The sequence below is a fragment of the Coptis chinensis genome, chromosome 8 (genome assembly GCF_015680905.1).
Source record: "Coptis chinensis isolate HL-2020 chromosome 8, ASM1568090v1, whole genome shotgun sequence".
NCBI classification, from domain to species: Eukaryota; Viridiplantae; Streptophyta; class Magnoliopsida; order Ranunculales; family Ranunculaceae; genus Coptis; species Coptis chinensis.
Genome location: NC_141463.1, coordinates 20,238,973 through 20,251,809, shown reverse-complemented (window position 1 = coordinate 20,251,809; position 12,837 = coordinate 20,238,973). Strand labels below are relative to the sequence as shown.

Sequence of the window (12,837 nt, the reverse complement as noted above, 5' to 3'; positions counted from 1 at the left end):
AGGTTTCGAAGTTCGCGAAATAAAGGAATCCGGTGGTGGTTTGGGTTACAATCGGACTCTTCTCAAATGTACCTCTAATCTCGGGCAATTTGGATCTCTAAAATCGGGTGGATCAAGTAAAACATACTTAGAAAATCATGTCCGTTTGTGTTTCCTAGAACACGTTTCACCTGAGGATGAGACCCTTCGACTCTATTGGTCGTTGTACTCCCAAAGTGAATATGTTGATCGTCCAACAACATCTGAATCAATCATTGTAAAAGGCAACCAAGTCTCTCGCAGATAACTAACAAAATTGGAGTACTCAACCCTATCTTTGTTTTTCCAAAGCAGCAATTTACGGTTGAAGATATCCTCGATTGCTTTCGATTTCACTTCTGTTGTTCCATGAGAACTGGCCTTTATCTACAAGTTCTGTGGTGGGAAAAAAATCATTGCATTTCTGAAGGACGCACATAGAGATATGCCATCTACAGAGATGCTTGTGCGCGTCAGGAAACACAATATCAGTGGCACTCATCAAGACCAAGTCCCTGTCAGACACGATCACAGATAGCCTTTCTTTACCCGGCAAGCCGTTAAACTGACGCAAAGCCCACTCATAGTCTATCACTATTTCGGACTGGAGCAACACTTGATAGACCGTGAAAGACTTCTATGTTGAAGTCACCCCCACAAACTGTACAAAAGGCCACCTATACTTATTGGTTTTGTAGGTTGCGTCTATGATGAAAACTTTTGGAAAAGTCCGAGCCATTTTAACACCGTCCGGATGGGCCCATAATAATCCCGTTATCTAATCCGTATTCGTATCCTCTCTCACCTCCTCGAAATAATAGTTTTCTACTAACAACTCACGCAATCTCTGCATTTGCAAGCGATCGTTCATATCCAATGTCCTCACCTTGGGCCTGGCATTGTTGACTTGATATATGCTAGATAGGTTATCAGGAAACCTAGCTATGTCTGATGGACTTCAAAACTTCTTTAGGCTTAACTCTATTTTGAGTCATCTCTGACAAGAACTCGAATTGTGGAACAATCAGTCGAGTAGCAAATGCATGTCCTTCAAAGGTCTTCGCCAATGGATGGTTGTGAACACCATTAAGAACGATAATTTTCCAACTATCGACAGTGCCGTGTTGGAAAATATATCTTAACTTAAATGGACATCCACATTTCTTGGTTCTCGTATTTCTCTTATTAGCTTTCTCTGCTTTTTTGTGTGAACGATACACGCTCGAACTCTCGCAAGCTAAATCCAGCCTTGGTACTCGGTTCCCGTTAGCATTCTGCGACTTCCCAATTACCACAACCACATTACATTGTTTTCCTCGAGAAATTGCCCAACCAATTACGTCATTATGTGTATGACATACCTAAAGATATGAAAGAAAACAACAATCAATAAACTAATATAATTTCATTTAGAAAATAAAAACAAGTGAAAACAATGCCTACTATGTACCTCTTCCGTAGTAAATATTTCTGTTATATCCATTGAAAGCAATTGAACATCATCCACGTCATTAGAGTTTCCAGAGTTCTCGAAACACGCCGAAGGATCCTAAATGAAGAACAGTTGTTAATTGATGTTTGGCTATGTACCAAATGCCACATAGAAAAACACTGTTTGTGTTTTTCTATGTTCAAATCATAAAACAGAACTTCATATCCCAAACGACATGGATACACTGTTTGGACTGAGTCCCAAACGTTGTGGCCAAGTCGTTTGGGACTTAGTCCAAACGGTGTGGCCACACCGGTCAAGAGGCCAAAAAACAGAACTTCATATTTTTTCAAAGTTCAAATCCCAAACGACATGGCCACACCAGTCCTAAATGGTGTGGCCATGTCGTTTGGGACTTAGTCCAAATGGTGTGGCCACACCGGTCAAGAGGCCAAAAAACAGAACTTCATATTTTTCAAAGTTCAAATCCCAAACGACATGGCCACACCGTTTGGACTGAGTCCCAAACGGTGTGGCCACATCGGTAAGTTTTTTTTTCAAAGTCCAAATCCCAAACGACATGGCTACATCGTTTGGGACTCAGTCCAAATGGTGCGGCCAGACCGTTTGGTGTGCAATACAAACGACCTAGCTGGGTCGTTTAAGCCTTCGAATTTTCTCTATACATCCCTGTACACATGAATAATTACTACATAAATAATTACTACATGTGTAATTACTACATGTATAATTACTACATGAATAATTACTACATGTATAATTACTACATGCATAATTACGTTTAATTTAGATTTACCTTATTCTTATTAAATGCATCATCATCCATTCCTCTATTTTCTTCACTTTGAACTTGTTCTACATTTTCTTCTTGAATAGGGTCACTTGGAACTTGTTCTACATTTTCTTCTTGAATGGGGTCATGATGCATTACATTTTCTTCTTCATCTTCATGTTCTAAAATGGGGTTGAGCTCTTCCATTACTGTTTAGTGTTAGTGTTAATTTTCTTTAGGGTTTAAAGGTTTAAGGTTTTTATGGTGGAAGAGAAGAAAATATAAGAGAATAGAAGAGAAGGGCTGAAAAGGTTGCAACAAGTCAAATTCACTTTGGTTTGGGAGGTGCCCAACACAAAACAACTTCTGAGGCCAATGGCACATTTGTAATAATTATTATTTTTTGGGTCTGCCCAACACAATATGGGGTCCGGCAGTAACAAACACCATTTAGTTTTACATATTGAGTTTTCTTAGCAAATCCCGTGATTGACTATGTAAATATGGTTTTACATAATCGTTTTAGTATGCAAATTTATTTTTACATAATGATTTTTATGTGCGGGTGTGAGTCTGTGACTATATAAATTTGTTTTTACATGAAATTTTCAGTATGCAACTTTATGCTTGCATAGTGATTTCTCTGCATATCTCACGATTATATAAATTTGTTTTTACATAATCGTTTTAGTATGCAAATTTAGTTTTATATAATGATTTTTATGTGCGGGTGTGAGTCTGTGACTATGTAAATTTGATTTTACATGAAATTTCAGTATGCAAATTTATGTTTACATAGTGATTTCTCTACATATTTCATGAATATGTAAATTTGTTTTTATATAATCGTTTTAGTATGCAAATTTAGTTTTACATAATGATTTTTATGTGTAGGTGTGAGTAAGTGACTATGTAAATTTGTTTTTACATGGACATTTTAGTATGCAAATTTATGTTTACATAGTGATTTCTCTGCATATCTCATGACTATGTAAATTTGTTTTTACGTGGAAATTTTAGTATGTAAATTTATTTTTACAAAGTAATTTTTCTCTACAAATTTATTTTTACATGCTGATTTTCTATGAAAATTTAATTTTTACATATTGATTCCTTCTTTCGTGTTGATGAGTCTACGACTTTCTTGTTTTGTTTCGCCATATTGTTAAGTAATTTTCATTCAACTCGGCTGTAGAAATTTCAAATCTGAATTTAGGACAAATTTTGTCTTGAGCCTGGACTTAAGGGGGGGTATTTTTGTCAGTTTTTTATTTTCTAAAAAACAAAGAGATTTTGTGAGTTGTTAGAATTTGAAGGAGTTTTAATGGACCGGTTTTTTAACCGGGGAGATAAAACTCAAATCCCGCATTATCAAGTGTGTTTGTTATGATGGAAACACTATGAAAAGGAAAGGAAAATAAGAGTGGTCCACCTTTTCTATAGTTTTTAATGCGTTTGTTTACCCATGGAAAGGAAATGAGCTTTTCCATATGGAAACAAAATCATGGAAATGAAAAAGATTTTGTGTTCTTAGCTAACCCCTAAAAATTTTGTGGAAAGGAAAGGAAATAGATGGCTAGGGACTTACTGCTAGTACACCCAACAATACAATTATTTCTTTCTATAGTTTTTGCAAACAAATATGATTATTCCTTTCACCAAGTTTTTACTTTTCTTTTCCCAGTTTACTAAACACATACCATTTAAAATTATTTCATTTCCATTCCATTCCATTGTGGACCACTCATTTTATTTCCTTTCCTTTCCATGAGTTAAAAATTTAACAAACACTATGGACAAGATAAAACTAGTCTAAAGGTTCTCTAGTGAAAATTTCAACAAAAATAATTCCATTCTCATATTGTTCTCGGAGAAGACATCCACATTTGAACTATGAATGTGATATTTGCCAGTAGGTAGTAGGTCTTGCTGTAAAACTTGTGAGCTTTAATAATGTTGTCAGTGTGCAATGCAATCTGCTAAAGGTCTCATAGACCTTGGTGCAATATTATATTTGATGAACTAAAAGAGTTCAAGCTAGCCATTAAATTAAATAAGCAGTTGAATCTGGAGAATATATGGGACTAACTAATAAAAAAAGGAAAAGGTTAACGAGTATTACTCCTAACTAGATGAGCCAATTAGGATTTTTCCCCTACTAGATGGAAAATTAAGGACTCTCTTCCAAATATAAAAAAAAAAAATCAAATTAGATTGACCGTATTATTTTTTGTGTATATTGGGGAGGGAGGAGAATGACCCTAATTTCCCATCTAGTAGAGAGAAATCCTAATTAGCTCATCTAGTGTGGGATAACCCTCCTTAACCCAAAAAGAAAATCTAACCAATAGACCGTGAGAGTCAACTTTTTGTGTCTAATATGTTAATTTTATTGATTTTCGTATGGCAAAGTAAGACCTGCTTGGGGGTATCTGATAGTTGAATAAGTCCATATTTTTTTTTCCCGATAATCAGTTGAATAAATCCATAGACGCCTGATTTGCAAGTTCTGAATAGTTAACCACCATTTAATATATGCACGTGAATTTGATTATTGAAGATGAAGCACGATGGACCTCCCTATTAATATCGTGTATTATTCTAGTCTAGACTACAAGGACAGGAAGAAGACTTGTATGGTTCCATCTGTACAAAATCATAATCAGGAGACTGTTTCATTAATTTCTAGAATGATGGATTTACTCTAGCAACAATTTCTATTCAATAAATACATTTTGTACACATGAAAATTACGTTCGATGTTCTTCGATCATTTCAATTCTCTATGAAGTAATCACAAAAAAGAGGGAGACTACTGTCGTGAGAAATGTACATAAGAAGGAAAACATGTGATGCTAAAGGTGATATGAAATTTGCATTGATACCAAAGGTGTTGTGAATTGGGTAAAACTATTGAGATTACACAAGTGCGCAGGTGTTGTGAATTGGGTAAAACTGTTGAGATTATACAAGGGCACGCCCCCTAGTCTTTTAACAATAGAGTTTCTCTAGGAAGGGTGTACATTAGTACTGGAAGTTGATTCTTCACAAGAGGCACACATTATATAATATGTCTTGGTGAAGGGCACACGTTTCATTCCCGTGCACATGTAAAATTCCAGTTTTATGAAAATAAGCCAAGATGATTAGGAATTTTGTCTTATATCGAAATTTTAGATTACTATATAAAAGAAATTGGGGTTTTGACCAAAAACAAAACTAATGATGAGAAGAAAAGAGAGAATTGATAGAGTATTTTTTGTAAGTGATTGAGAGTTGATTGTTGTGTACAATCAAAACAAATTCTCTTATAATTTTCTTGTTCATCTAGTGGAACCATCAATATTGCTGTATGGATATAGGTATATATATTGCCGAACTATCTTAAATCTTTGTGTTGTGGTGTGTGTTTTTTATTTCGTCTTTTTACTTGTTTATGTTTTGCTATTTGATATCATTTTTTGGATTGTGTTTGGATTATTGTTAGAACACTTGTCTTAATTAAATGTCACATTTTTGTGGTTGATATCAACTTGTTTGTGTACATTTGCTTCCGCATTGATTCACAACAAAACAAAATGTGATATCTAACTTTTTGACCACGCTAGATAAAACTTTTGTCAACATCTACAACTTTATTTGTGATAAAACTTTTGTCAACATCTACAACTTTATTTGTCATGGCTTTTTTCCCATTACGACTCCAACACTTTAGAAACTGTACACAGATTCAAAGTGTTCAGTTCTGAAAAGCCCCTTTCATTTGAAAACCTCTGTACCTACTAAATTAATTATTACTGTTTTGAGAGTCGACCTCTTTCTCATATGCTAATTAATTTGTATAGTTTCATTTGGCTTTAACAAAACGTAAATGTGCAATGCTTCTTTTTAATAGCCATGCAAATGGTCTTTGGATTAGGTGAAGTGGCGATGCCAAACAGTTAATTAGTTCTCTAGCTAGGCTCTATATAACCTTGTGTTTGCTTCTCACACAAACTTCATACTAAAACAATTTCCTTGAAAGCTATGTCTTCTCCCTTCTCCATGAACTTGTTCACAGTGTTTGCTCTACTTCTTTTAGGAAGCTCTTATGCTCAACTCTCAACCGATTTTTACTCTTGCTCTTGTCCTAACGTTTTTAGTGCAGTGAGGTCAACTGTTAAATGTGCTATAGCAAGGGAGCGGCGAATTGGTGCTTCCCTTCTTCGCTTGCACTTTCATGACTGCTTTGTCAATGTACGTACGCCTTACGAAAACATCAGTACCATTGTAGATAAGCAACAGTGAGCATGCCACTGGATGAAATTATATTATCAACAATGACATCAACCCTGAGTGTCATCCAATGAATGAATCCTTCGTTAGAAGCTAGTTATTGCATGCAATTAATGGACGTTAAGTTAGTCATACATTCATACTAGACTCCATACAAAGCTCAGCATACTTGATGCTTGCTTTCAACTTTGTCCATTAATTTAGACCTACCATGACATGATGTCATCCGAATTTGCTTTCCAAAACATCATGATATTTGCTTTATCTCTAAAATGGAAATCCTGACCTTATTAGAATACTCATTTTTGTTTGAACTGTAGCATGAGGTCTGCGCAAATTAAGTAATATATATCAAGTAACAAACGTATTATCATTCTGTGATCATTTAAATCAAATTTAGTTCCCATAATAAATTGATAATATAATAGGCCAGTTTAAACAACTTTTCTAGAGCTTATCACTTTCATCTTGACATATTTGCCGATGCAGACATTTTGTTATGAAAAAAATATGATTTTCTCCAAGTTATCCTATTCGTATCGTGGAAAATCAACTTAATAATCTATACATAGCTAACTAGCTAGTCTTTTCAAGGCTCATTTTTCTTCTCTAATAGGGATGTGATGGATCGGTACTACTTGACGACAGAGGAAGTTTCATTGGAGAGAAGAATGCAGTTCCAAATAATGGCTCGGCTAGGGGATTTGAGGTGGTTGATAATATAAAGTCTGCAGTAGAGAGGGTTTGCCCTGGGATAGTGTCTTGTGCTGATGTCTTAACCATTGCTGCTCGAGACTCTGTTGTTATTGTAAGTGCTAGGTGTAATCTTATGTGTACCATGTGCATAAATCAAACCAACCTTTAATTTCTTAATGACGTACCTGCTACTAAACTAGTAGTTTAAACAGTTTGATTGAATCCTGACAATTTTAAGGACACGCAGCTTGGAGGACCAACTTGGAATGTAAAGCTTGGGAGAAGGGATGCAAGAACTGCAAGTCAACTTGCCGCTAACACTAGCATTCCTCCACCATTTTTCAACCTTACGAACCTCATCTCGAATTTCCAGGCTCAAGGTCTCTCTGTCAGGGACCTGGTAGCCTTATCAGGTATACATGCAACATCTCAAACAGGCACACACTGACACACACACCTTAAAATACTAAAAGCGGTTTCACTCTCGTACAGGTACACACACTATAGGACAAGCAAGGTGTACAAGCTTCAGAGACAGAATTTACAATGAAACCAATAACATTGATGAAACCTTTGCAAGGACAAGGCAAAGAAATTGTCCAAGGACTTCACCCACAGGAGACAACAACCTAGCACCACTAGACCGTCAAACTCCTACATCTTTTGATAACAAGTACTACAAGAATCTCATTAGCAAAAGAGGTCTACTTCACTCTGATCAGCAATTATTCAGTGGTGGATCAACTGATTCCCTAGTAAGACTTTACAGCAACAATCCTAGCATATTTAATGCCGATTTGGTCGCAGCCATGATCAAGATGGGAGACATCAGACCATTAACTGGTTCCAATGGAGAGATTAGGAGGAATTGCAGGAGAACCAACTGAAAATTTAGTTTCCCTTTATAACTAGTATACTGCATTGCAGTGGGGCCTGAGAGACATTGATTGCAGTATTTTTTGGTGCAATACATCCTCACTCCTAGATTCACTCAAATACTCTCTCCTGCGCACCCTAGATTTACTCTATAATAAATATGGCTATTATAAAATAATAAATATTTATTATAATAAATATGGAAATAAAATGATGTTCTCTGTAAACTTGAGAATGATTTCATTGAATTGAAAAATGATTACAATAGTTGTCTATTTATACTGTTTGTTACAGAACATGATTAATACATGATTTGTTATAAGAGAAAACTAAAGTTAGTTATGCTTTTGCTGAGTCAGCATTTCTGACGCATCTGTTGACTGTTGACTGTTCTTTACTTCTGATATCTTAATTATACTAGCCAATTAGCCCGCCTGCGGCCGGGCCTGCTAGATTGATAGTTCATGATTAATTGTTTTTATTTTTATCAAACTATTAACAACTACAATACAGCATTACCTAGCGTTACCTGCCATTAGCTGCATTACCTACCATTGGTGGCAGAGTATTGACTGACTTTCCTCCACTGAAATATAATTACATCCAAGATCTTAACAAACATGGTGAGGCAAATGAAAAGAAATTGTATATATATAGAGTTCTAGACTTGTAAAAGAAGTTGTTCATAACGTAGTGATTATAAAAATATAAATCACCTAGCTAAGCAACTTTAAAGGGGAAGAAAGCTTATATCACCAATGTTATTAACCCATAAAATATCTATACCATAGTGGTTATTGGTGGTGTTTGCCCAAGAGATGTCATTTCTAATCTATGTAGCAATGTCCTTATTAACCGCACCAAGGCCAAGCGCAGTATGAAATATGAACACCCAAGTTGATGTCCCTGGGACACTCGAAGAGAACTCAAGCACACTATCCCACAATCCGTCCACGATAGCCATTCTCCATGGCGAGCAATACCAACCCCAGCCATGTATCTAAACTCTGCCTTTCCCTCAACCCATTTCTTCCGCATGAAGTCATTGATCTAAATATTGGAAAAACCAACTCTAAGTAAAGAGAAGAAGAAAAAGTTCATCCAAGAAGCATAGTTGTGAAACATATTTCCGTAGCCTTTTTTGGTCCATCGGCTCATGAGCCATGACTTCTATATATTATTTAAATGTATGTAGAATAATTTTTACAATAAATAAAAATATATGTGAAAATAGATAGGGAAAGGAGGGAGATGGTGGAAGAGGGGACAAAAGGTAAGCGTTTCTTGTTGGCAATACGATGAGTACAATAATGCATTGAGATTTAAAAATCAATCATATTAAGCAATGTGGTATGGTATAAGTGTGACATTGATGATTGAAAATGTAATAAATGTCCTCAGAACATGCTCCATTCGAATTACACTCGAATTCATCATAGTAGGTGGCATTCTATCCATCTTGGACACACCACAGAAGGTGTGTCCTTCCTGCATGGGTAAAGAACATCTCACGTGGGAGATCCAAACTCATACCCAGTGCTGACCCTTGCTTGCCAGAGATGAAGTAGAAGTCGAAGGCGGGTCCTGTTGAGTCTTGAAAAACCATTTCCAACTGGTTGTGTTAAGAGATCCATGTTGACTTTGAGAACAATTAGATTTTGGACCCGCCTGTTCCTAGTGTCTTGGAAAATGTACATATCCGAAGCAATTGCTATACTCACTTCTCCCCCACCCACGCTGAAGTGGCAGTGTACAGATGTGGTAGTGGGCTAGGGTTTCCGCATCCAAGATACTACAAATCTCAAGTATATGGCCATTTGTTATCCAGAGCAACCACTGCCTGTATATAACAGGCCCAGTTATAACTCTCCCAGCAGAAAGCATCCTCTGCTGACCATCCTCTACCCTCAATGTGATAGAAGATATACATGCTTCTGCTCTGGTCAAATTCAATTGCCTCTCCCATCAGCAAAGTGATCCCACCGTCCTCCATGGGATAGGTGCCACAGAAACACCCTCTCCAACTACTAATAGGTATAGCATCAACATGAGGCAAGTCGGGTAAGGGAAAGACATTCCAAGTCTTCGATCGCTAATGTTATATGTGTGTTAATGGGTAAAAAACAGAAGTCTCAAAGTTTTTTTCACAGTATCTCGTTTGTTGTTGGCCTGAAAAGGAAATAAGTAGCTAGCTCTTTGGGTGAAACCCCAAAAGCAGTGTTTTCGATGGTCCTACGTGAAGGTGCTGACAAACAAAATTGATAAAATGCTCAAGACTCTTAGTCTATGGTCGAAAAAAAAGAGAGTCTTCCAAAAGAGAGTGTGAGATATAAAATAGTGTTCCATGCGGTGATATCTAATACAAAGCTTGACATCGATGAATCGAAGTCCGATCACTGTACTCATGTCTCTTGTCATCACCTAAAGTCACTGAATTATTTACTTCACTTTCTCTCTCTTACTAACATCTGCAAGTAATGACCAAACCAATTTAGTAAAAATAGTGAAAGTAGATCCAATTATCAGATTCTCATAGCCACCATTTCAATGTTTTGTCATTTCTTTATCAGTGTCCACCGATCTAAAGTAGAAAATTTTGAAACCCCATCCAGTGATACACAGGAACATGGCTAGCTTCTATTTCAATATTTGGTCCTCTCTCCTTTTCAAATGTTTATAATTCGGAATTTTATTTATTATCAATCATCTTTTAACACTACGTACATGCATTTTCTTCTGGCAAGCAGGACCCAACCGTCCTCGTTAGACCAGAGGATAAAGCACTCACGCTACAATTTGTGTTCAAAGGAGGAGAGTCTCCTATCATCTAAATTATATATGGTAGCCCTCGCTTCATTCTTGTGTTTGCTGAGCAATACCCTTCTCGTGGAAAGTTCAACAATGCCTCCAGAGTTTTGGGGTGGTGGCATCAAGAAGAAAGGATCAGGTATATGTAGCACACACAACTGGGAAACCATATCAACTCCGCCAGCTACCTGTAATATAGACGTGTAGATTGTTATATTGGCCTGTAATACTTAGTAACTGCGAGACAATGATCACCCATTGTTGTGATTGCCGACTATCAAAATGGAATTTTGCAATACCAAATTTGTCAATACACCAAGAAAAAAGTAAAAAAGCAAATTTGCTCTTCCAAGTATGCATGTCAAGTTGACCAAAACCATTTCTATTAAGTGTATGTCTTCAAGCAGGATTTCTCAACAAAGTAACTAGTCAGACAATCTCCACTGAATACTAAAATTTTCGAAAATGAATCATATGGTTATGCAATTATTATTTTATTATAAATTTGCAGGTCTAAATAGGAAAACTTGGTTGTACCTTTGCAAGATCATCTGCGAGACATTGGAGATGTCCAGTTAGAGAAGTGACTTGTCTGTGTAGCATTGGAATAACTTGTTTAGAAACACAAAACAAATTGCTCTATACTTTCAATTCTCTAACCAGCCCAAATCGACAAAGATTTTCAGCTCATATGCATGAAGAGGAAAAGAGTTTGGTGCTCCAAAATTCAGAAAACTCATCCACAGAGCCAACCATGAATAAGATCCTAATAATCCTAATTGAGATGGATTTTACAATTATAATTAGGGTACCTCATATATACTGGTTATGTGTGTTAGTATTAGACCAACAAACTCATAAAACAATAGCTTTTAGTGGCACTAAACAAAATATCTGCAGCACATAGGCAGTGTCAATATCAACTGATAATATCTTACATCCAATGACCTCTAATATGAACCGAACATGAATCAGTAATCCATGATACACACCATGAGGAAGTGAAGAGGAAGTGAAGATATTTACCTAGCATTAAATGTTAGTGATACATTATTCTCATTATGTGGAAGTGAAGATATTTATCCAATTATAACTGTTGAAATTAGAAAGCTCTGCCACTTTGAGATAGATAGGCAAAACATGTGGCTTAGTGACCTGAGATAATCAAAGAATTGTAGCTATTCGATCAGTTTCTAGTACAACCCAAACAAAGTGTCCTAGAGAATTACTTGTCTAAATTTTACATATATATCTAGTATAAGGGTCTAGTTCGATAAATTTGATAGCCCAGGCATTGGATAATGATTTCTCTCTACACTTCCACATAAAATGGATGTCATAAAGTTAGTAAAGTCGCCAAGAAATTTTCAATTGGGGAAAACTATGCATCATAAACTCTAGCGAATGCTGATTTAAGTGTGATGTCAATAGAAAATCCAAAGTCTAAACACGTTTAACAACTTGAAATGCTACCTCCAGGTTTGAATTGGATGAACCCAAAGTTTTCCAGTCTTTTTGCTGTGTCCTCTGAGAAAGCTTTCACCCAAAAAGACATGGTTTCCCTTGCCAACTGCAAGAAAGATAGGGTTCTAATCATTTTCTTTTGGAAATTTTCTTTTGTCCAAACCTTTTCGCATAACGGTTGTAATAACTTTTTCTCATGTTTACATTTATAATTTCAACAAACAATTCATCTAGTATGATAAAAGACTAATCTCATGCTAAAGAAAACCAACAGAACTATTGATAATAAGCAGCTCATTGTTTTGTAAAGACCAAAAACAAAAACAATGCCACGAAATAAGATATCGAAAGGAGCAGCTTTCCTGTGTTTTGTACCTCATCAAGACTTAGCCCACCAATCTTGGATACACTTCCACAGAATGCAAGATCAACAATGTCACTTCCTAGACCATAAATCTCAAATATTTGTGCTCCA

At 36.1% G+C, this 12,837-nt stretch overlaps 1 protein-coding gene and 1 long non-coding RNA gene across 2 annotated transcripts; one reads left to right on the top strand and one right to left on the bottom strand.

Moving 5' to 3' along the window:
* The first annotated feature begins 6,235 nt into the window (after positions 1-6,235).
* Positions 6,236-8,367, top strand: LOC147480432 (peroxidase P7-like). Its single transcript, XM_086578282.1, has 4 exons — positions 6,236-6,479; positions 7,135-7,326; positions 7,462-7,627; positions 7,707-8,367. Exons 1-4 carry the CDS (start codon positions 6,270-6,272, stop codon positions 8,099-8,101), a joined length of 963 nt encoding a protein of 320 aa, XP_086434408.1. The 5' UTR covers positions 6,236-6,269; the 3' UTR covers positions 8,102-8,367.
* Positions 8,368-11,317: 2,950 nt separating this feature from the next.
* Positions 11,318-12,837, bottom strand: LOC147480431 (uncharacterized). The gene is made up of 3 exons (XR_015206791.1): positions 12,738-12,837; positions 12,372-12,468; positions 11,318-11,490 (listed from the first exon to the last, which is right to left on the bottom strand). It is a non-coding gene; the product is annotated as an uncharacterized LOC147480431 (long non-coding RNA).

What these genes read in the sequence shown, in the direction of transcription:
- LOC147480432 (XM_086578282.1), top strand. Translation starts at nt 6,270, where the DNA reads ATGTCTTCTCCCTTCTCCATGAACTTGTTCACAGTGTTTGCTCTACTT. An exon ending in CTCGAGACTCTGTTGTTATT is followed by an intron (nt 7,327 to 7,461) that starts GTAAGTGCTAGG and finishes AAGGACACGCAG; the next exon opens with CTTGGAGGACCAACTTGGAA. An exon ending in GGACCTGGTAGCCTTATCAG is followed by an intron (nt 7,628 to 7,706) that starts GTATACATGCAA and finishes ACTCTCGTACAG; the next exon opens with GTACACACACTATAGGACAA.